This window comes from Ovis aries, chromosome 21 (genome assembly GCF_016772045.2).
Source record: "Ovis aries strain OAR_USU_Benz2616 breed Rambouillet chromosome 21, ARS-UI_Ramb_v3.0, whole genome shotgun sequence".
Classification (NCBI taxonomy): Eukaryota; Metazoa; Chordata; class Mammalia; order Artiodactyla; family Bovidae; genus Ovis; species Ovis aries.
In genome coordinates this window covers 25,267,289-25,291,514 of record NC_056074.1, presented here as the reverse complement: position 1 = coordinate 25,291,514, position 24,226 = coordinate 25,267,289, and the positions used below count along the sequence as shown (strand labels likewise).

Genomic DNA, 24,226 nt, shown 5'->3' with positions numbered 1-24,226 from the left:
ATGTCCCAGTTTTCTTTTTTGTAAAACAGAAAAGTAGTATATTCTCCCAGAATTGCAAGGACTGATTAAGTGGGACTGGTATTAAGTGGGTTTTAAACTATATAGTGGGGTACAACTTTAGCTCCTGCTTTAAATATGGTTTTTGAACTTATAGAGGCAGGATGATGGTAGAGGCAGAAGGATTAGAAATACATCCTTGTGAACATGAAAATATGGATTATTTAGTCAGGACTACTTTCCTTGGTCATATGAAATATATTCTCTCTATAGAGAGGCAGTTGGGGGCAGACAATGCAAGGAAGGGATCTGAGAAAATTTGTTTGGGGAGATATTGAAATCTGAAGTATATGTTAATGCAAAACTATTAGATCAATGTACAAAGAAATTGTACAGAGAAAATAGACTCCCTTTGGCTAAGAATTTGATTAATAAAGTTAGATAATTTGAATTAGCTTCCTGGGTCTGTCACTTCTGAGGATTCTAGAAAATTACCAACTTGTATAAATTTCAGTTCCTTCATTTGTGAAATTAATATCATTCAACCTAGATGTCCATCAGCAGATGAATGGATAAGAAAGCTGTGGTACATATACACAATGGAGTATTACTCAGCCATGAAAAGAATACATCTGAATCAGTTCTAATGAGATGGATGAAACTGGAGCCGATTATACAGCGTGAAGTAAGCCAGAAAGAAAAACACCAATACAGTATACTAATGCATATATATGGAATTTAGAAAGATGGTAACAATAATCCTGTATGTGAGACAGCAAAAGAGACACAGATGTATAGAACAGTCTTTTGGACTCTGAGGGAGAGGGAGAGGGAGAGGGAGAGGGTGGGATGATTTGGGAGAATGACATTGAAACATGTATAATATCGTATATGAAATGAATCGCCAGTCCAGGTTCGATGCGTGATACTGGATGCTTGGGGCTGATGCACTGGGACGACCCAGAGGGATGGTACGGGGAGGGAGGTAGGAGGGGGGTTCAGGATGAGGAACACGTGTATACCTGTCATGGATTCATGTTGATGTGTGGCAAAACCAATACAATATTGTAAAGTAATTAACCTCCAATTAAAATAAATAAACTTATATTAACAAAAGAGAAAGAAAAGAATTAAATGAGGTAAACTATACAGACACTGAGTGCAATGTTTGGCTTCTATTAAGCATGCAGGAAGTGTTAACTGTTCATATTATTGCTATTAACTTGAAAAAGCTTGACTTAAATATTTACTTGTTATTAGCACATGTCAAAATTATATTTTACTTATTAATGAGTCAAGTGGCAGGAAGACAAATAAGCTAGCTCTAAGAAGAGCTTGAACACACACACACACACATACACAATATTTTATATAAGGACACATAAAATCAAACACATAATGTAGATACTAGGAAAAAGATGCTTAAATAAGATTGCCATGTTAGATATTTGATAGGTTAATGTCCTACAGGATAATAACCATATTCCCTTTAGGGTTAACTCCTTCACTGAACTTTAAAAATTATAATAATAGCAATTTATGCAAAACTTTTACCTTATAAAATTATAAAAAATGCCAGCTCCTTTATCATTTGTGGATTGTTAGTAACATACACTGTGATATTCTCCAAGAGTGTCAATGAGGGTCAAGAAGATATTTTGGAAAATGCTGTGGCTTGATGCCAAAGAATTGATTGATCATCTATTTATATTTTTTCCATGTTTGGGATACAATTGTTTTTATTTTTTATTTTATTTTTTTAATTTTTATTTTTACTTTATTTTACTTTACAATACTGTATTTGTTTTGGCATACATTGACATGAATCAGCCACGGGTGTACATGAGCTCTCAAACATGAACCCCCCTCCCACCTCCCACCCCACATCATCCCTCCGGATCATCCCCGTGCACCAGCCCCAAGCATCCTGCATCCCGCATTGAACATAGACTGGCGATTCATTTCTTACATGATAGTATACATGTTTCAATGCCATTCTCCCAGATCATCCCACCCTCTCCCTCTCCCTCAGAGTCCAAAAGTCCACTCTACACATCTGTGTCTCTTTTGCTGTCTTGCATACAGGGTCATAATTACTATCTTTCTAAATTCCATATATATGTGTTAGTATACTGTATTGGTGTTTTTCTTTCTGGCTTACTTCACTCTGTATAATTGGCTCTAGTTTCATCCATCTCATTAGAACTGATTCAAATGTATTCTTTTTAATGGCTGAGTAATACTCCATTGTGTATATGTACCACAGCTTTCTTATCCATTCATCTGCTGATGGACATCTAGGTTGTTTCCATGTCCTGGCTATTATAAACAGTGCTGTGATGAACATTGGGGTACATGCGTCTCTTTCTATTCTGGTTTCCTTGGTGTGTATGCCCAGCAGTGAGATTGTTGGGTCATAAGGCAGTTCTATTTGCAATTTGTTTTTAAATTATTGCTAAAAGAACTTTTGGAAGGGACAACCTAGAAATTATTGAGCAGAAATGAGGTGACTGATTCTAGGAACTTCTCCTCTCTCTTAAACCAAGCTGGGTCTTCTTTATTCTGAAATCATCAAGGTGAGAGGAAATGAGGCACAGGACCTGGAGTTTTAGCTGCCTGCAACCATGTTCCTCAATCTTGGCTGCCCTTCAGGACCACCTGAAGAACTTTAAAAAATACTGCCTCTGGCGAGGCCCATCTCAAAATTTTTGATTTAATTAGTTTGGCATTTGGATTTATTTTTAGTTTTTCCCTGGGGTTTGAACTTTTTAGTCCAATTCAGCTGTTTCCTCTGTGAATCTGGGGAGAGGTTATTAAAAGCTGAAACAGGGGACATAAATTGGGGTGAAAGTGTTACTTGTTGTTACCTAAGCCTCATTCTGGGAAGGATCTGAAAGTATAACTTTGGAGGAGTAAAAGCAGTCAAACCAAGAGGATAACAGAAAAACTTCTTTTTCTAAGACATCACATCAATAATATCTGTGCTGTGGCCAGGCTGTCTTCAGAGTTTTCAAAAGGGCTGCACTATTTCAAGCACCTCCTATTCACCCCATTGATGAGGGATGCCCACCCGTATTTATGGGGATGGCCAAACACACAATACCCAGCACCGGACAGATGGGTTAATAGAAGTTTACTATTCACATATACTCACAGCCTGGGGTGGGCGGCAATGCAGGTCATGCAGGTTCACAAGGGGTGGCCCAAAGAACAGAGACAATATATCCAGCGGCTGTGGGAGGCAGGCTGTCTAGTGTCGAGAGGATGCAGTGTCCTTAGTTCCCATGGGAGAAGGTCATTGGCTTATTTGAATGCTTTCTCAGGCTAACAAGGGCTGAGTATCCTAGGGAGAAGCAGGACAGTGCCTGGACCCCCGTGATAAGGAGGGTGGGTTGTTTGGCTAAGAGACTTCATGAGTGGGACTGGAATTAGGTGAGGAACTCTTGGTTAGGCCTTTTGATGTCAAGGCAACACATAATACCGGACTTTAATTTGAGCCTTATAGCACATGCCCACATTCACAAGAAATCATGTGTTTGCATTTATGCAAAGTTATGCACATATCTGTGGGTATATACAGTTGTCCTCCATATCTGCTGGATCTAGGACTGGCTCCAGGATACCCCCTGCCCTGTGGATGCCAAAACTTAAGGATGCTGAAGTCCCTATATAAAATAGAGTAGTATTTGCATATAACCTACACACATCCTCCTGGATACTTGTGTACTTTAAATTATCTCTAGGTTGCTTATAATACCTAATACAATGTAAATACTATGTAAATAGTTGTAAATACAATGTAAATGTTATGTAAATAGTTGCTGGCATGAGGCAAATTCAAGTTTCACTTTTGGAACTTTCTGGAATTTATTTCTTTCTGCATATTTTCAATCTCTGGTTGGTTGATTCCACAGATGCAAAACCTGAGACCTAACTGTATATTAAGAATGAAATAAAAATGTTGCTTTCTGATTATCCATGCTGAACAACTTGGTTTGTTTTGCATATGGCTCAGTGGTAAACAATCCTTCTGCCAATGCAAGAGACATGTACTTGATCCTTGGTTAGGAAGATCCACTGGAGAAGGAAATGGCAACCCACTCCAATATTGTTTCCTAGAGAACCCCATGGACAGAGGAGCCTGGCAGGCTACAGCCCATAGGGTCACAAAGAGTCAGACTCAACTTAGTGATTGAACAATGACAACTAACAATTAAGCAGCAGGCTTTTTGAATCCTTACTGAGAAGTTAAATTTCAGCTCAATTATCAATATTTGTCATCTAGGGCTTGATGGAGAGGTCACCAAGTAAGACTGTGTTAATTTTCTTTGTTAATTTTGTATTTTGCCTTCATTAAAGAACATAGAACATTTTAGGGAGAGGAGAAATTTATTCCACATGACTAAACATTAGGTGTTTGAGATATTCAAGTGGTATATCTGATAGTCTGTTGATAGTACAGGGTGTAAATCTGTGCTGGTGGTAGTGGTTTAGTCGCTAAGTCATGTCTGACTCTTTCTACCTCATGGACTCTAGCCTGTCAGGCTCCTCTGTCCATGGGATTTCCCAGGAAAGAATATTGGAATGGGTTGCCATTTCCTTCTCCAAGTCTGAGCTAGACACATACATTAGGCAGCTATCAATTTTATAGCACCATCTTAGCCAGTATGGATTGACTGCGTGTTTATCTTCAGAGCTCCTTGGGGCGTTGGTCAAGGCTATGGAATACATTACATTTACTAAAGACAAATAGTGTTTTATAACCACTGGTCCCTGAACTATTTTAGGGCAGGATGTACCAACTTTCCAATATTATCTGGTAATATTAATTGGATTATAATAATTCAATAATCATAATAATACTTGGTTTTGGCAGAGCCTGGGGGATTTCAATAGTTCAGGCTGGTCACCTAGGTAGACTGCCAACAAGATCAATTCTTTATAAAAGGAGGAGACTTGGGACTTCTTGGTACCAAGAAGCTTCCCACGTATGCTGGTGGTAGTTCAAGACTGGGTGGCAGAGTGTGTCTTGTGTAATCCAGTGGTGGGAGGGCACGGAAGCCAAAATATCTGGACCTCTTTCCTTGCATACTCTTCTCATGCTGTTGCTGTATCTTGTACTCATGATAAAGTGTAAAAGTTTTGAGTGTTGTGAGTCCTTTCAGCAATTGAATGTTTAAGGCAATTTATTCATAATTAACACATCAGTTAATGACATTTAAATCATAGAAGTCGATGGACTTATTCTGGGAAATTGTATGGGATAAGGGGATAAGAAAGGTGAGATTGGAAATTTGAGAAACTTCATTTAATTATGAGCAGGGAAGAACACACCTGGTGCACTGTAGGTAAATCACAAGGCAGAAAGAGCAGGTTTTGATATTCCTCTTCACAGAAGAGGAAATCATGGACTGAGAAACACTTTTACTTTTTCAAGACCACACAGCTAGATCTTTAGATTCCTAAACATAGTTTCTTCAACTATATCACATTGCATCTCGATTAAAACTCCTCTTCAGAAAAGTTCCCTAGAGAAAGCTTTGAAAAGTATAAGAACATTTACCAGAGCCTTTGTGGCTTTCCTGACCAGCAGAGATGTTCAAAAATAGCAGCATCTTAACCATCCTGCAATTAGGATTTCTGAGACATCTCTGTTCTGTCCAACAAAGAAAGTCTGTTGCTTTCTACAAAATTAGTGAATCTTAATGTTTAGGATTTATTTTTTTTTAAATCAACTGAGACATCTGTACCAATGCCTACAATAACCTCCCCTCCATCAAATTGCCTTTAAATAAGGCCATGCTAAGTTCTTGCATTTCTTTTCACCCTAGCACAAGCACAATCTTGGAACATGGTGTACCCTTAACACACCTTGAAACTATGTATTTTACATTGCTAGTGTTAGTGTAATCTGCTTTTTATAGCATACGTACTCCTGAGATAAATGTCATTTAAAAATGGATTCCTATTTTAAGAGCCCCAAACTGTGGGCTATGATGAAACAGAGCTCTGGGCAACTCCTGGCTTGGGAAGACTTTGCATCTCTTTCTGTCACCAAGTACCTCTACTTTGCCAGTCCTCAAAATATTGGGAGGCTCCTTCTATTCTGTAAATATCTGGATCCCACAGGTTGCACCCAATAGGTACACAACATCCAACATGACTGTCCCATTTGGTGTCAACATCGGCATGTTTAAAATACAAAAGATATAGTAAAACCAGCTGTGTGAAATCTACCTTATTTATTTATCTTTCGGAAATGGATTTACCACATAGCTATTTATAGAAAACCTCTAACAAATTTCTTTAGCATTGGAAAAAATAGTAAATGCATCCTGAACTTACTACTTTTCAAATCTGGGTTTTATAGAATCATATTTACACTTCTTTCTATTGAATTTACTAAATATTAATGAACAATACATGCATTTATCATTGCATTCAATATTGGGTATGTAGATTAAACAGTATTTCAGGATATTATCTTGCCTTGCAGTCACATATGATATAGTTGGAGCTGAGGAAATTCAATCCTGAAACAGTGGATGAAAAGTAAAAGGCAGAATTTGACCAAGTAGATAAAAGGATATGCAAGAATAGGCATCCTGTGATATTTCATTAATTCAAAATTACTGATTCAAAATTATGACAATTGCCCCTCACACCAATCCTATATGTTAGGTGTTAATCTGTTTACAGACTGGGTCCTTCAGGGCAAATACTATAATCTTACTGGGCCAGTAAGTGATGTGATCAGGACTCAGGTCATCTGACCACAAAGCCAGCTAGGGGCCAGCACACTGGCCTTCTCTGTCATCTTTACTAACAACCTTCTCCTCCCTCTGTGTTGATAAGTTTCATCTTTAACCCTTGCCTCATGATTTCTGTGATCCTCCCAGTTTACGGAACTTCCTAGCGCACGTCTCAGTGACCTCGCCCCTGCTCCCATTTCACACAGCTTTTCCTGACCACCCCTCTTAGATGTACTTTAGCACTTGACAGTCTGGTCTAAATTCTAGGTCTTTATTTGCCATCTTTACTTTCTTTTTTCATTGTCCTGTGACTGAAATCAGTCACCCTTGATACCTGATCTTTCCTTTCCACTCTTCCCCTCTGGTCATTAGGATTTCCCTGGTGGCTCAGACGGTAAAAGCATCTGCCTACAACGAGGGAGGCCCAGGTTTGATCCCTGGGTTGGGAAGATCCCCTAGAGAAGGAAATAGCAAACCACTCCAGTACTCTTGCCTGGAAACTTGCATGGATGGAGGAGCCTAGTAGGCTACAGTCCATGGGGTCGCAAAGAGTTGGATACAACCAAGCGACTTCACTACTACTACCTTTGATCATTAGTCTAGCAAACGTTGATTTCTCCATCACTACCGACACCTTGAGGCTTAAGTAGACCAGGCTGTCCTAAGAGATAACCAAGTCTGATTTCTTTGAGTCAAGGAAATGTTCTTGTGCTGAGTGGGATAATAATAGTACTTATAGGATTAACGCTTTCATTTTTCACTTTCTTGCATTGGAGAGGAAATGGCAACCCACTCCAGTGTTCTTGCCTGGAGAATCCCAGGGACGGGGGAGCCTGGTGGGCTGCCGTCTATGGGGTCACACAGAGTCGGACACAACTGAAGCGACTTAGCAGCAGCAGCAGCAGCAGCATAGGATTAAAAAAAATTAACTGAGTTAATATGTGTAAAGCATTTAGCATAGTTTTTGGCATGCAGTAAGTACTTAAAATATATAATATTAGTACTATTATTAGTATTCTTAAATCCATTGGATGACATTCTTAAGGTTGCCAAATCTGTACTTTTGGTGGATTACTCATTTTCTATAAATGACATAATGTATGTAAAATTGCTAGCAGAGTGCCTGGTATGCAGGTGTTCAATACATGTTAATTACCCCCAATATAGACCTCCATCCCCGGTGGCTCAGATGGTAAAATCATCTGTCTACAATGCGGGAGAACTGGGTTCCATCCCTGGGTTGGGAAGATCCCCTGGAGAAGGAAATGGCACCCCACTCCAATACTCTTGCCTGGAAAATCCCATGGATGGAGGAGCCTGATAAGCTACGTTCATGGGGTGGCAAAGAATCAGACATGGCTGAGCTACTTCACTCACTTCACTATAGACCTCCAAGTTCCCTTCTAATTCTAGGATTCTATGTTAAATATATATGTATTGTTTATGTACAGATTTGTATGTTAAGGAGTTAAAAATGTTTAATAAAAGTATGTGTGTGTGTTAGTTGCTCAGTCGAGTCTGACTCTTGGCAACCCCATGGACTGTTGCCGACCAGGCTATTCTGTTCATGGGATTCTCCAGGCAAAAATACTGGAGTGGGTTGCTATTCCCTTCTCCAAGGGATCTTCCCGACCTAAGGATCAACCAAGGTCTCCTGCATTGCAGGAGGATTTTTTACTGTCTTCCCTGAGTCATCAGGGAAGACCCAGTAAAAGTATATTGAGATTCAATATAACACAGAACCACAGAACTCTTGATATTTGTTTTCTCAGGAGCTAACTGAGGCCATTTCAAATAATGATCTATCAGTTGCCATCTTTTCTCTTTGGTTGGGTCCTGGGCCTCTTCTCATGAAACAGTAACTTGTACTTGGCCTCCTTCTGGTGAGCAGTGGTGGTCAGTACACTTGGGGCCACTCTTGTGCCACCAGAAATCTGAGAGTTAACGCCTGTGCGTGACAGCCTTTGTATTGCATTTACATGTGTCACACATGGAATGATACAAATAGACTGTAATTAAAAAAAAGACAGAAAAAATAGAAATAAATAAAGTAAAGCACCACTATATAGAGATTCAAGTTTTGGAAAGAGGGCAGTTCTGCAACAAAAAGAATACAGTTAAGAATAGTTCTTCCTACACTGCTTCCTGCTTGGGCTTCATCTGCTCTTCAGGGAACATGACTTTAGTGAAGCCCCAGTTGAGAAGATTTTGAAACGTAGTTCCCATGGCAACATGCTCTGAAGTGACATAAATCCAAAGAAACTTTTCTTGGTTGTTCTATTATTCAAACAAGAATCCTCTAAGGCTTCTAGAGAAGTCAACTTTTAATGAAGCTCGAGTCCTCTTTGCTTTCTGTGCCCCAAGGAGCACCTTTCCCATGGGACTCCTTTCAGGTCTGTAATAATGATTTATTTTCTTTAATTGTGAGTTGATTACAGTGGGAATGAGAATAGGGCCTGAGATTTCCTGTAGTCACCAAGGCAGTGGCAAATTTCTAAGTGCAAGATCCATGCTTGAGGCTTTTTGTAACTGTTCAGTTCAGTTCAGTTCAGTCGCTCAGTTGTGTCAGACTCTGTGACTCCATGAACTGCAGCACGCCAGGACTCCCTGTCCATCACCAACTTCCAGAGTTTACCCAAACTCATGTCCATTGAATCAGTGATGCCATCCAGCCATCTCATCCTCTGTCATCCACTTCTCCTGCTGCCCTCAATCTTTCCCAGCATCAGGGTCTTTTCAAATGAGTCAGCGCTTCGCGTCAGGTGGCCAAAGTATTGGAGTTTCAGCTTCAACATCAGGCCTTCCAATGAACACCCAGGACTGATCTCCCTTAGGATGGACTGGTTGGATCTCCTTGCAGTCCAAGGGACTCTCAAGAGTCTTCTACAACACCACAATTCAAAAGCATCAATTCTTTGGTGTTCAGATTTCTTTATAGTCCAACTCTCACATCCATACATGACCACTGGAAAAACTATAGCCTTGGCTAAACTCGCCTTTCTTGACAAAGTAATGTCTCTGCTTTTTAATATGCTATCTAGGTTGGTCAAAACTTTCCTTCCAAGGAGTAAGTGTCTTTTAATTTCATGGCTGCAATCACCATCTGCAGTGATTTTGGAGCCCAGAAAAATAAAGTCAGCCACTGTTTCCCCATCTATTTGCCATGAAGTGATGGGACTGGATGCAGGATCTTAGTTTTCTGAATGTTGAGCTTTAAGCCAACTTTTTCATTCTCCTCTTTCACTTTCATCAAGAGGCTCTTTGGCTCTTCTTCACTTTCTGTCATAAGGGTGGTGCCATCTGCATATCTGAGGTTATTGATATTTTTCCTGGCAATCTTGATTCCAGCTTGTGTTTCTTCCAGTCCAGCGTTTTTCATGATGTACTCTGCATAGAAGTTATATAAGCAGGGTGACAGTATACAGCATTGACGTACTCCTTTTCCTATTTGGAACCAGTCTGTGTTCCATGTCCAGTTCTAATGGTTGCTTCCTGTTACTGAGATGTGATCAAAATCTATTCCCCATATGAAGGACTAGCAAGCACCAGCTATGTGCAAATGTTATTTGACACTCACATACAAAACACACACACATACACACAGGACCAATGTAGGGGTTATAATTAGTTTGCCAAGTGGAGGACACACTGCTACCAATGAGGTTCTCATTATAGACCCAGTGATGATGACTTCAAATGCCTCATTCTGACCAAAATATACTTGTCATCAATTGGGTACTGTCTGAAATTTCATAATTAGAGACCTGTGCTTTCTTGGTTAAAGATTTGGCCTTCATTAAAAAATATCTGGAAGGGGTCTGGGATGTGTGTGATCCCTAATAAGCTTTAACTGACTGTTGATGAGTTTGTGTGATTTTCTACAGAGCTGTTTCTGACACAAAATTGAAGGTAAAGAAAGCTTAGGATTGTGAGTCTTTAGGGAAGAGGTTTCTTTGTTTGCTTGTTTTTTTTTTTTTATCAAGACCAGAGGTGGGTACAGAAAGAGAAGTTTAGAGCTATAAAGGAAAGCTCAGCTGACTTTGTGATTTGGCCTCTGTGATGTGGTAGAATTATTTGAAAAATAAAGCACTGGTTTTGGACAGGAAATTGGGACAGGTAAAACAAGCCTTAAGCCTGTCTGTGGATTAAGTTGGTTGAAGAGATGGGCCTTACACAAAGTTTTGGAGGAAAAAAATATTATTTCAGAACTTCTCTCACTTCTATCAGCTCTCCTCTTCTTCCAACTTGTATGAGCCTGACTCTTGGCCCTTTCAGTTTCACCCATGCTGTGCTTAGTTAATCACTTGTGTCTGACTCTTTGTAACCACATGGGCTATAGCCCTCCTGGCTCCTCTGTCCATGGGGATTCTCCAGGCAGGAATGCTAGAGTGGGTTGCCATGCCCTCCTTCAGGTGATCTTCCCAACCCAGGGATCAAACCCAGGTCAGGTTCATCCATCTCTTAGCAAACTTTTTTCTCTTCCTCATTCCCTTTCCAAATTATACATATCTTATATTTCTTTATGTATATCTCCTATAACATTTATGAAGGCTCTTTCACATGCCTGCCTCTTTGTGAGACTCTTCCATTGTATGATTTACCTCTCACAACAACCCTGTGATTATCCTCAAGCCCATTTTGCAGATGAAGAGACTGAGAATCTGAAATTTGTGAGTTGCTGCAAGCCAGGTTCTCCATTTGGTTTAAAGACACAAAAGTGAGTAAACCTAGGGCCCATCCTTCATGTTCCTGGAGGGAGATAGATGTCCACAAAGACAGGGATATGTTGGGAGGACAGCTGCAGGAAATCTCAAGACAAGGTGCTACAGGATTTTTTGGCTAATCCCCATTAGGCTGTGATCTGATAGTGACTTGAGACCCTACTCTGTCTGACTTTTTGGCATTCTGATAGAATATACTCAAAGTTCTCTGAAACATGGAATTTCAGGTACTCAATAAACTCATGAGTCATATTTAGTTTTCTGGTAGTGGTGCTGGCTCAGTTGCTAAATCATGTCTAACTCTTGCGACCCCATGGACAGTAGCCTGCCAGGCTTCTCTGTCCATAGAATTTCCCAGGCAAGATTACTGGAGTGGATGGCCATTTCCTTCTCCAGGGGATTTTCCTGACCCAGGTCTCTTGCATTATTCTGAGCTGGAATCAAACAGCTCTGGGGCAGGCTGTTTCCTCCCAGGTGGAATGAGGAACTTTTTGGTTAGACCTGCTCCACATGGGTTTTAAGAGTACCTTAACTGAGGATTTCACAAAAAGGCATGCCAGACACAAGGATCTGTATGCAGGTAGCTTATTTTTGGGAATGATCTCAACATAAAGAAGTGAAAACAGGAAAGAATAGAAAACTAATCCAAGGTTGGGTTATTGGGCTGTTTACCCTAATGGGAAATTGACAATCAAATTCCTCTGAGGCTCTCTGAGATACTATGAAGAATGAACCTCCAGAAACAGAAGAGAGGAGCATTTATCCACTGGCTCCCAGGTCATGTTAACTCCTTTACACTTGCAGGTTTGCACATGCACCAGAAGGGCTGAGTGGATTCCCAAAGATGTTCCACATGTGACGGGAGAGACATCCTAGCACAGAAAGAAGGGTGTGTGTATTGGTGCAGCTAAGAAACAGTTGTCTGGCTACAGCTGCAGGCTGCCAGCTTCCAGAGCAACAGTAGAGGCTGAAAGTATAGGCTGAGTGATGTGAAATGAGGCATAAAAACTGTCCAACACGCAGAGCTTGGTGATGGCACCTGAACTTAGGTCCTGGTAAAAGCTGTTCAGAGTGGAGGGTAGACGACACCACAGCTGCAAGGCAAGGCCCATATTATATGATTGGTAATGTGCTAAAAAGCTTAGAAAGGATTTTTGTTCCATTTACCTGCTATTTATTCTGAAAGTTCATCCTTGGTCCCTTACCTCATTGTTGTGCTTTGAGTTAAGGCATCCTGTCTGGATTACAAGATAAAACATAGTGCTTGGAGGGGTGGCAGATCAAGTCATTGACACGAATTGGTTCGTGAGATTAATTGGTCTTTCTCAGCCCATGTGATCATGTCATCTATTTTCCTGTTCAAAATGTTCCATGGATTCACACTATATACACATTCCTGTCATGACATTCAAGTCTCTCCCTAGTATAATTCTGGGGTGCTCTTCTAGGTCTGATGCCCAGTTATGTCATTTACTTGTACTTTGCATTTCAGTTAAATGACCAGGTGGGCTTCTTTTGGATAAGGTATAGGCCCTCTTCAACTGTAGAGGTTAGAGACACATGTTTTATTCCACATTCCACCACCAACCAATTCTGTAACTGACTGGGTCTCAGTTTTCCTGTCTGGAAGACACAGGTAGGAGAATTAGATCAGTGTATCCCAAACCTGGCCAAATATTCAGATCACCAGGGGATATTTATAAGGGAAAACAAATTATAAAGACCTACTCCTGGAGATTCTGATTTATATGTCTGGATTAGAAGAGCAAGGAATGTACATATAATAAGCACATTCTTATCTAGTTCAATTGTATAGCTAGGTTTGTGAAAAACAGGATTAGATGACTTTTAGTATTGCTTCAAGTCTATGGGGCCTCAAAGTGTGCACTGGGCTTCCCTAGTGGCTTAGTGGTAAAGAATCTCTCTGCAATGCAGGAGCCATGGTAGGAATTGTGGGTTCGATCCCTGGGTTGGGAAGATCCCTTGAAGGAGGAAATGGCAACCCTCTCCAGTATTCTTGCCTGGAGAATACTATGGACAGAGGAGCCTGGTGGGCTCTGGTCCATAGGGCCCTAAAGAATGGGACATGACTTAGCTACTAAACAACAACAAAATGTGAATTAGCTGTCACTGAGCTCAAAAAGACTCCAAGAGATGGGACACAGGAATAACTCGTCATGAGAGGGGGGAGTTAGGAAAAGAGGAAAGGTTCCTTTGCTTTGTAGAAACTTTTCAGTTTAATTAGATCCCATTTGTTTATTTTTATTTTTATTTTCATTACCCTAGGAGGTGGATTGAAATTATGTCAGAGTAATCTGCCTATGCGTTCCTCTAAGAGGTTTATAGTGTCCAGCCTTAAATTTAGGTCTTTAACACATTTTGAATTTATTTTTGTGTATGGTGTTAAAAAGTGTTCTGATTTCATTCATTTACATGTAGCTGTTCAGTTTTCCTAGCACCACTTATTGAAGAGATGTATTTTATTTTTAATAAATAATTATTTATTATTATTACTTTTTACTAATACTTTAAATTATTTACTTGTTACTCTTTTTTTGGCCTATTTAGTCAGATATATTCTATCTTATCTTTTCCAAAAGAATGTCAGAGCCTTGAGGGTAAGGATTTATACATTTAGTTATATCCCATAGGGAGATATTAAATGTAATTGTTAAAAATCCAGGCTTGGAGTTAAACGGACTTAGATTTCACATGATCTTTGTAACATTTAGTAAAATACTTCATTTCTAAAATGGGAGTGATAAGACTTAGTTCATAGGATTTGGGGGAGAATGAAACTAAAGTATTAAATACAAAATGCTTTGACATTTGGCATTGTGGGGTCAGCATATAAGTGCTAATAGAGGAAGACTTGGGGATACACACACAAGTGCTCAATAAATGTAAGTTATTAGTTTTGCATTTTACTGAGTGGATGTTAATTGAACAAATAATGTTTCTAAAATCCCAATCAAAAATTATCCTGGGTATAAGCAAAAGTTCCTTAAGAGTTAATTTTTAAGGCTGCGGTCCTGGGGGAACCTCTGGCTTTCTACCGGTACCTCTAATCAGGTCCCCAGATCTCTAAACCCAGAATAAAACCGGCTCAGCCTCCTGTCACTGCCTGGCACTGATTACAGGCAACGATACGGTATCCCTTCTGAAAGATGGAAAAAAGCCTCCGGGCAAAGTCTCAATCAGATATCACGTCAGGAAAATTTTGCAGTCAGTCCAAGCTCTGATCCCCTGAATAGAACAGAGAGTTAAGGGGTAACTCTTAGTTCATCCGCTTGTGTTAGCACTATACCATTTGTCTGTTTGAACGACGGAGGGCAAGAGTTGGACTGAGAGGGGACAGCGGACGAAACTGCAGGCTGAAAGAGGTGAGTGACTGAATCTGGGCTGAACTTTTCCTAAGTCCCCACCCTCAGGTAGTAAAGGCTTTGGGAGGGACCACCTCCCTTTTCTGGTCTTCCCTGGTGGCTCCATGATAAGAATCTGCCAGTCAATGCAGGAGATGCAGGTTCAGTCCCTAGGTCGGGAAGATCCCCTGGAGGAGGAAATGGCAACCCTCTCCCGTATTCTTGCCTGGGAAATCCCATGGACAGAGAAGCCTGGCAGCGAAATCCCACTGGGTCACGAGAGTCGGACACGACTTAGTGACTGGGCATGCCCGCACGCACATCTTACCTCTAGTCTGTCCACGTTGACCATGAGGTGGACACTGGCATGGTTGGACTGGCTCCATCCTTTCAGAGGACACTTCCCAGAAAATGACCCCAGTTACTGTAAACCTGAGCAGACTGGAGTTGGAAGGGCATGATAAACAGTGAAGTTTACTGAAGTAAGGATCTGGGAGATTCTTCAGTGCATCCTTGGGTCCTTTCTTCCCAGCAGCAGTGGCCGTCCTCTTGGAGACGGATTCGTCCTCCAGAGGGCGCTCCAGAGGCAGAGTCACTAAGGGCTCATGGGAACAAAACCCATAGCTTCCTCAAAGGCCTTTCTCCTGAAGTCCAAAATATCCAAATCAAAGTGTTAGTTGCTCAGTCGTGTTTGACTCTTTGAACTCCCAAGGACTGCAGCCCACCAGACTCCTCTGTCCATGGGATTCCAAAATATTAAGTGTGCCTCTAATTCTAAAGAACTGGGAGGTGACAGGGAGGGCAGCACTGGTCTCTCTCCTTCTCTAAGGGACCCTTTTCCTTTGTTTCCACAGAATGCCTGAAATGAGAATGGTAGCTGAGAACTCTTCTGGGACAGAGTTCATCCTTGCAGGCTTAACTAGCCAGCCAGAACTCCAGATCCCCCTCTTCTTCCTGTTTCTAGGTTTCTACATGGTCACTGTGGTAGGGAACCTGGGCTTGATAACCCTGATTGGACTCAACTCTCACCTGCACACCCCCATGTACTTTTTCCTCTATAACTTATCCGTCATAGATTTCTGCTATTCCACTGTTATCACTCCCAAAATGCTGATGAGTTTTGTCTCAAAGAAGAACATCATCTCCTACGCAGGGTGTATGACTCAGCTCTTCTTCTTTCTTTTCTTTGTCATCTCTGAGTCCTTCATCCTGTCAGCGATGGCATATGACCGCTATGTTGCCATCTGTAAGCCACTGGTGTACGCGGCCTCCATGTCTCCCCAGATCTGTTTACTTCTTTTGTTGGGTGTCTATGTGATGGGGTTTGTTGGGGCCATGGCCCACACTGCAAGCATGGTGAGACTGACCTTCTGTGCCAACAATCTTGTTGACCACTACTTGTGTGACATCCTTCCCCTTCTTGAGCTCTCTTGTACCAGCACGTATGTAAATGAGCTGGTGGTTTTCATTGTTGTGGGCATCGATATTGGTGTGCCCACAGTTACCATCTTCATTTCTTATGCCCTTATCCTCTCTAGCATTCTCCATATTCATTCCACCAAGGGCAGGTCCAAAGCATTCAGCACCTGTAGCTCCCACATTATTGCTGTCTCTCTTTTCTTTGGGTCAGGGGCATTCATGTACCTCAAACCATCTTCTTTTTTACCCATGAACCAGGGGAAAGTGTCCTCCTTGTTCTACACCATTGTGGTACCCATGCTCAACCCCTTAATCTATAGCCTGAGGAATAGGGATGTCAAAAGTGCTCTGAAAAAAACTTTAAGCAAAATATTGTTCTCCTGAGAAGGGGGCAATATTTAGGAAAGGGACATTTTTCCTTCCATAGATGATTCAGGTTCCATTGATTACATGGAGAAATTTTAACCCTTTCTCAACAAGTTTGTCTTTCCCCTTTTATGTGCCCTTTAATTTAAGAAGATTGTTAAAACTAGAGGATACTCACATTTAGTGGGCCTTAAGGATCATCATGAGAAATGCTGGACTGGAAGAAACACAAGCTGGAATCAAAAGATTGCCGGGAGAAATATCAATAACCTCAGATATGCAGATGACACCACCCTTATGGCAGAAAGTGAAGAGGAACTGAAAAGCCTCTTGATGAAAATGGAGAGTGAAAAAGTTGGCTTAAAGCTCAACATTCAGAAAATGAAGATCATGGCATTCAGTCCCATCACTTCATGGGAAATAGATGGGAAACAGTGGAAACAGTGTCAGACTTAATTTTTTTGGGCTCCAAAATCACTGTAAATGGTGATAGCAGCCATGAAATTAAAAGACGCTTACTCCTTGGAAGAAAAGTTATGACCAACCTAGATAGCATATTCAAAAGCAGAGACATTACTTTGCCGACTAAGGTCCATCTAGTCAAGGCTATGATTTTTCCTGTGGTCATATATGGATGTGAGAGTTCGACTGTGAAGAAGGTTGAGCGCCAAAGAATTGATGCTTTTGAACTGTGGTGTTGGAGAAGACTCTTGAGAGTCCCTTGGACTGCAAGGAGATCCAACCAGTCCATTCTGAAGGAGATCAGCCCTGGGATTTCTTTGGAAGGAATGATGCTAAAGCTGAAACTCCAGTACTTTGGCCACCTCATGTGAAGTGTTGACTCATTGGAAAAGACTCCGATGCTGGGAGGGATGGGGGGCAGGAGGAGAAGGGGACGACAGAGGATGAGATGGCTGGATGGCATCACTGACTTGGTGGATGTGAGTCTGAGTGAACTCCAGGAGTTGGTGATAGACAGGGAGGCCTGGCATGCTGCGATTCATGGGGTTGCAAAGAGTCGGACACGACTGAGCGACTGAACTGAACTGAACTGAAGGATCATTTGAGCTTCCCTGACTGCTCAGACAGTAAAGAATCTGCCTGCAACTGAGGAGACCTGGGTTTGATCCCTGGGTCAGGAAGATTCCCTGGAGAAGGGAATGGATACCCACGTGTTCTTGCCCCTGAGAATTCCATAGACAGAGGAGCCTGGAGGGCTACAGTCCCTGCAGTTGCAAAGAGTAAACATGAATGAGTGACTAAAACTTTCATTTTTCACTTTCAAGAATTATTTAGTTAAGTTCTGTCTTATTTCTGAGAACTTAGGTAACTTCCCCACGGTCACTCAGCTATTCAGCAGCTGAACTGTGACTAGAATCCAGGCTCTTGCTTTTTAATACTGATTTCTTCCCATTACTGTTCACTTTCTTCTTCCCTCAGCTGCTTTAGAAGGTTTCATTTCAAATGTGAGTTGGTCTAGGACATGAAAGTCTGGTTTTGTCTACAGAAATTTCAGGCAACTTTTCAAGGGCTAATTTTAAATATCACATTTTCACATGAAGGTAGGAGGTATAACACTTTGTTGAGATGGTCTTGGCTGAATGACCAGACAGATTCTTGAAGAATTCTGCACAGTGTGTGGGAAGTGTGCTAGAACCCGGACAGCACGGTGTCTCATGGTACCTCCTGAGATAGCGCTGTGGGGCTTTGGCCACTTGGACTTCAATGGATTTGGCCAGAGTGCGTGAAAGACCTCAAAGAATATGTCAGCGTTACAAAGGACAGGATTTGGGAGATATTTCACACACAATCATTTCCTTGTTTTCAAATTGTGCTTTTAAAGCAAGAGTGGAGAAATCTGCCACTCAGGGTGGTCAGCTGAGGATTTGGAGACTATTTCAGAACCATAGAAAACCTAGTGTTATCCAGTCAGCACCACTCAGCAGAAAGTGACAGAGGAAATGGTCACTGACTGTTATGGTACTGCTTGCATTTTTTGTGTGACCCTTTAGATCAACTTTCTGGTACCTTACTCCAAGCCCTGGGAGGCATTCTTTAACAGTTGCATCACTGGGCTCCATGGCCTCTGGTTTCTGGTTGGGTTAGGCAATGGTAGCATCAGCAGAGAAAATCAGAAGTTGAGAGGAGTGTGATGTTTGTGATATTTATTTCCTAGAATTTCTTCCGGCTGGGCTACAGTGTCAGGAACTGAGTGTGCCGTTTCCTATTCGGTTACAGTAACTGTTCCCTCCTCTGTCTCTTCATGCCAATGGGCTGCAGTCTCTCCTGGCCGTTGCTAGTCTGGGAAGCTCTATCTCCCTTTGGTGGTCTCTGCAAGTCACCTTTTGTGTATACCCCTGCAAATAGTTCCCTTGTTATATTTTTCAGTTACTTTGTTTTCTGCTGGGACCCTAGCTAACACACGTTACAGTAAAGGGTGGAAGTACAGACTAAGTTTGTACATCCATAGCCTGATGTTTCTATGTATAAGGGGTAGGGTTGCCTTTTGTTTTAAAAGAAAATTGCAGGGGTTATTTTTTTTTTTTTGAAGCAACAGTACATGAAATGCAGTGATAATACTTTTGATTTATGAGAGTCTCCTTAGGAAAAGTCTCTTCTATATAGAAAAATGAAGTTTGCATGGAGGTATAGCTTTGCTTGTTGGATTGCACAGATCAATAAGGGTGAGTTCAAAAGTATGAGAGCAAAATGAGAGAACTGTGCTTTACACAGCATGGAATAGATGGATGGACAGTATGGAAGCTGGGTGACTGGGATAGGTGAGAGGAAGAGGGTAGCACAAAGATCTAGAAAAATCAGAGACTAGGGAACTGGGAGGTAGGATCAAATTTGGACCCTAGCTTTTACTCAGTAGCTTTGCAATCTTCACCAAGTTACTTGATGTCTCTGAGCAAATGTTTTCACAGGATTATTCACAGAATTAAATGGCAAATGCTCAGCAAATTTCATCTCCATTCCTGCTAGAAGCTCTTCTCCTACCATCAGCACTTCCACTAATTTATTGTGTGACCTTGAGATAATCACTCCATCTTTCTGGGCTCATGCTTGCTTATATGAAAAATGATTATGCCAGATCAGATTATTTCTACATTCTATTTACTATATATATTTATTTGTATATTAAATACATAGTACAGGCTCGTGATGTTTACTATTATTACCAAAAAATGATCAGTGAAAGGGCGTCTGGTCCTTTCTGGTCCTTTCGTAGCCTTCCTTGGGGCCATCACTGTTGCTTGTGAATTGTATGTATTTTTCACAGTCTTTGCACATACATACACACAATGTTGTCTTTCTTTTCAGAGTCTATGAGCAGTTGCTTTAAACAGATGAAAATTAATTAGAAGGGAATAAGGAATTCTTATTGGATAAATAAATGAATAAAAAGGCAGAAAAGATGCATGTGAAGGGTCACGGATAGCCAAAAGGAGGGAGAAAGGATCACTGTGAAAGCAAGAAACATCATCTCTAGCTACAAAAGTTTGTTTCCCAAAACAGAGCTCACAGACAGAATTTTTTTCTGATCTCTTGCCTTCAATTTTGTTTTTTATAATTGTGCAAAATTCTACCATATGGATGTATTATATCCAATGAACATTTTTCTAACTGCTGTATGTTATTTTCATATTTCCAAATTATAAATAATGCTTAACAACATTCAATAAATCTGAGTCTCCCCATTAAAATATATTCTTAGACAAGGAATTACTGAATCACACAAGAGTCTTGAATTTTATTGCAAAATCCCTTTTTGAAAATTCAATCTCAAGCTGCACTCTCACTAGCAGCATACACACATCTCGACTGTTCACTTTGGCCCAATTCTGTACTGGTAAGGGTGGCATTCATGAAAACTTATCACCTTTAATTTTGATGGTGGTGCTTGCATTATTGTCTCTTCCTTCTATATCTTTCTTTCCTCTACTTCATAAACTATTTGTGATGCCTGGATGGGTAAAGAAAAGAGGGAGCAAACTGAAGATGTTTTCTCTTTCCTTTTCCTTCCTTATACACTCTTTTAATTTCTTAAATGGCTCTTTCTTGGCTTAATCATATTGCTGGTAATCTTTTTAATCCTAGGACAGGATTAAAATCCTGGAGCCTTCCAGTCTGTGGCTACCTACTGTGAGGTGTCTTCCTGGAATACCTTTCTCCTGACCCAGTTCATTTCTGTGCCTCTACTCATGATGCTGGCAATGTAAAGTCCTTGTCGCTTTCTTTTCTGTATCTATCCCTACCACAAATTAGACTGTGTAGTTTTGTGTGAGCAGAGTTCTTGGGGTCTGTTTTGAGACATTCCCCACACCAAGCACAGTGCCCAGCACATGCACAGTGGAGATTAAACAAATATATGTTGGATGCAAGATTGAATCATCTAGCAGTTTTAGCAGCTGACTTACCAAAGGGGTTTCCCTGTTCTGTCTTCTAGCACACAGATAAACACCTGCTTGGTCCCTAATATCCCACCACGGATGCCTTGATTATATTGCTGCTCAGTCACTCAGTCACATCGGACTCTTTGCAACATTATGAACTGTAGACTGCCAGACTCCTCTGTCCGTGAAATTCTGCAGGCAAGAATACTGGAGTGGGTTGAGATTTCCTCCCCCAGGGGATCTTCCTGATCCAGGGATCAAACCTGCATCTCCTGAATTGGCATGCAGATTCTTTACCACTGAGCCACTTGGGAAGCCCTTGATTATGTTATTCTTAGGTTTACCCCATCCCCTAATTTTAGGCACATGCCACCTGGCATCTGTAGCAGAAGTCAGACCCTATCCTTATCTGTAAACCACCACTTTGCTGCTGCTAAGTTGCTTCAGTCATATCCAACTCTTTGCGACCCCATGGACTGTAGCCCAGCAGGCTCCTCTGTCCATGGAATTCTCCTGGCAAGAATACTGGAGTGGGTTGCCATGCCCTCCTCCAGGGGATCTTCCTGACCCAGGATTGAACCACAGATTCTTTACTGCTGAGCCACAGGGGAAGCCCAAACCACCACTTTATACTCCTCCTAGTAGTAAAATTTATAGTTTTCTATAAAACGAATACCTTCAGCAAACTCTAAGCCACTAGCCAACTGAACATAGGACTTCGAGAGAAATTTAACAGTTGGGCATTCATTTCGTGTTTCCCATTTTAGTTAATATGCCAGAGAAGCTGAAGAAAAATTTGTACAATATAGAAATGAATCATTCATGTATTAAGTTCCCATTTTCAATGGAGACCATAATCTCAAATGATTGTGTTCAGATTAGTACACTTAGAAGAGAGTCACCAAGATCACAGCCTGATTCTTTGCTGACTTTGCATAGCACCATTTCCTCAGAGCAAAGCTTCCTTTTTCTTTAAGCTCAATCTGGGGACATTTGATGACACAGAGTTCTTGAAACTTTGCAAGTTCCTTGGTAATTTATTGGGGAAGATTACTACTTTTCTTTTTGTAATTAAAAATGAACTGTGGGGAGCTATTTTGAGACTATGAGGTGTGATGTTCCCTTTCAATCTTTCACACCCTAGTTTTAACATCCATTGATGGTGCTTGCCTGATTCTATTACTCTGATGGTTGTAAAATGGAGATTTTCTAACTCCATCAAACTTTTGTTTTTTCTAACTCCATCAAACTTTTATAGTTTTGTCAGGAAGAATCCTTATTTCTTCTATATTCATTCATTCATTTATATCATTATGGACTCATACATTCTAATTTTATCTGAGTTATGATTCATTATTGTCATTATTTACTTTGATGCTCAATTTGTCCCTGGTTTGTCCAGTGCAACCCTCCTCACACTGGATCTTATGATCTTTCAATATATCTACATTAGATTTTGAGCCCTTTATTACTTTCTGGCAAAACAATCTGGCTTATCCTGTTCTTTTCCTACCCAAGCACTGGTTTTACAGTGTTTAAAACTGAAATATGAATGTTAGGCAAAATGAGCTTTATTTAATGTGATTCTGCAAGCAGCTGTTTAATGGGAGGACGCTCGTCTTTGTAGTCATTTATGTTTGCTCTTTGAGGATGCCTTGTATGTGTAAGTGAGACTTGCTTTCTGCGAAGAGGCCAATGCTCTGTGTCCCAAACATGATGGTTCCTTAGCATCATTTCTCACCACGTTTTACTTGCACACACAATAGTTTTCCAGTTTCAATCATTGACTAGTGAGACCACATAAAAGGAAGAACCAGGCCTGGAGTGGGAGAAAAAACAGCCCTGAGACACTTGACTCCACAATTTGGTTGTAGATGCCATTCAGTCTGGCCTCCTCAAGGATATGACTCCTTGTCTCTCTGCCTCCTTCTTCACGCATCTTGCAATGACTGTGATTTGAGAATGACGCTGGGCAAGAGTCTCACAAGATGCATGGGACCATGTTCTTCAAACACGAACAATAACATTTTATGCAAGTTCTCATTTAGACTTTCTACAACATACGAGATGATTCTCTATGCTTTATAAATGGGTGAACTGAGGCTTAAAGATGTTAAGAACTTACCTGAAATAGATTGTACAGATAGTAAGTGGTGAAGTAAAGAACTGAATGTAGACTGGCTGACTCTGGTGTTCACACTCCTGCCACTCGCTGCCTTCCAGAGGCTCAATCTGCATGTGCAAGAAATTGTGATGCACGTATAAGCACCTTGTGCCAAGTCCAAGGTCTTGCTGTCTCAGAGCTGGGCTTGTCCATGCATTCACTCTCACTTGAAACGATTTGCCAAAAAGAGATGTCAGGAAGAGTGCCAAAGACTTTTCTCCTTATCCAATGCACTGATTTGATAGGGTCAGTAATGCAAGCATATGTGAGACCTGCTAGGCTACGGTGATACGGATTGTGAAGTCAAATATTCAGAAAATGTTTGAGGTTCTAGTCTCAACCTTAGTTAGGTGATCTAACACATGCAGACAGCTTAATGCCTGGCAGATACAGAAGGTGTTAGATAAATGCTGAACAAATACTGAGTGAGATCTTAAAATGCTAAATTTTGCAGTGTTTTGTTTTTAATTTTTTTAAAAATAATTTTTCTTAAATTTGCAGAAGCAATGCTTGAGTGTTGTAAGAATACGTAAAAGTATCGGTAACCAAAAGATTAAAAACATCTATGATCCTACCACCAAGAGATAACTAGTTACTCTTAGGATTTGGGTGTTTATTCTTTCAGAAATTTGTGTTGTGTACCTATGATGACTTAAACTGGTTTGCAAAAACAACACACACATATATATCTATGAACACAGCAACAAATGTGGTCAAATTGTTTGGTTTTATAACTTTTTCTCTCATTCTGTAACACAATGTAAACAGCCCTCCCTGTGACTAAATAGGTTTGAAAATCATGATTTTTAATGGCTATTACTCATTATATTAGGAGTTGTAAGATCAGTGGAATGATGTAAAATGTTTCTGTTGGCTGCGCAGGACAACATTGTTTCCTTCTTTAGAAAGAGTTTTTTTTTTTTTTTTTTCCAAACAGTGATGTGTTCATCTGAAGATCCTAAATTTCCTTTTCTGAAATTCTAAGAGCAGCATTCTCTTTGACTCTTTCTCCTGTGTGACATTCTGCACTCTCCTCCCACCACTTGAG

At 40.7% G+C, this 24,226-nt stretch overlaps 2 protein-coding genes across 3 annotated transcripts in view; one reads left to right on the top strand and one right to left on the bottom strand.

Annotated features, from left to right (window-relative positions):
* The window catches only part of LOC101115413 (olfactory receptor 8A1-like), a 183,699-nt gene that overhangs the window by 78,666 nt on the left and 80,807 nt on the right, over nt 1–24,226 (bottom strand). The gene's annotated exons all lie outside the window — the stretch shown is intronic.
* LOC101105451 (olfactory receptor 8B8) lies at nt 14,729–20,356 on the top strand. Its single transcript, XM_027959387.2, has 2 exons — nt 14,729–14,853; nt 15,687–20,356. Exon 2 carries the CDS (start codon nt 15,688–15,690, stop codon nt 16,633–16,635), a length of 948 nt encoding a protein of 315 aa, XP_027815188.1. The 5' UTR covers nt 14,729–14,853; nt 15,687; the 3' UTR covers nt 16,636–20,356.

Coding starts and splice junctions, on each gene's coding strand:
- LOC101105451 (XM_027959387.2), top strand. CDS start 15,688: ATGCCTGAAATGAGAATGGTAGCTGAGAACTCTTCTGGGACAGAGTTC.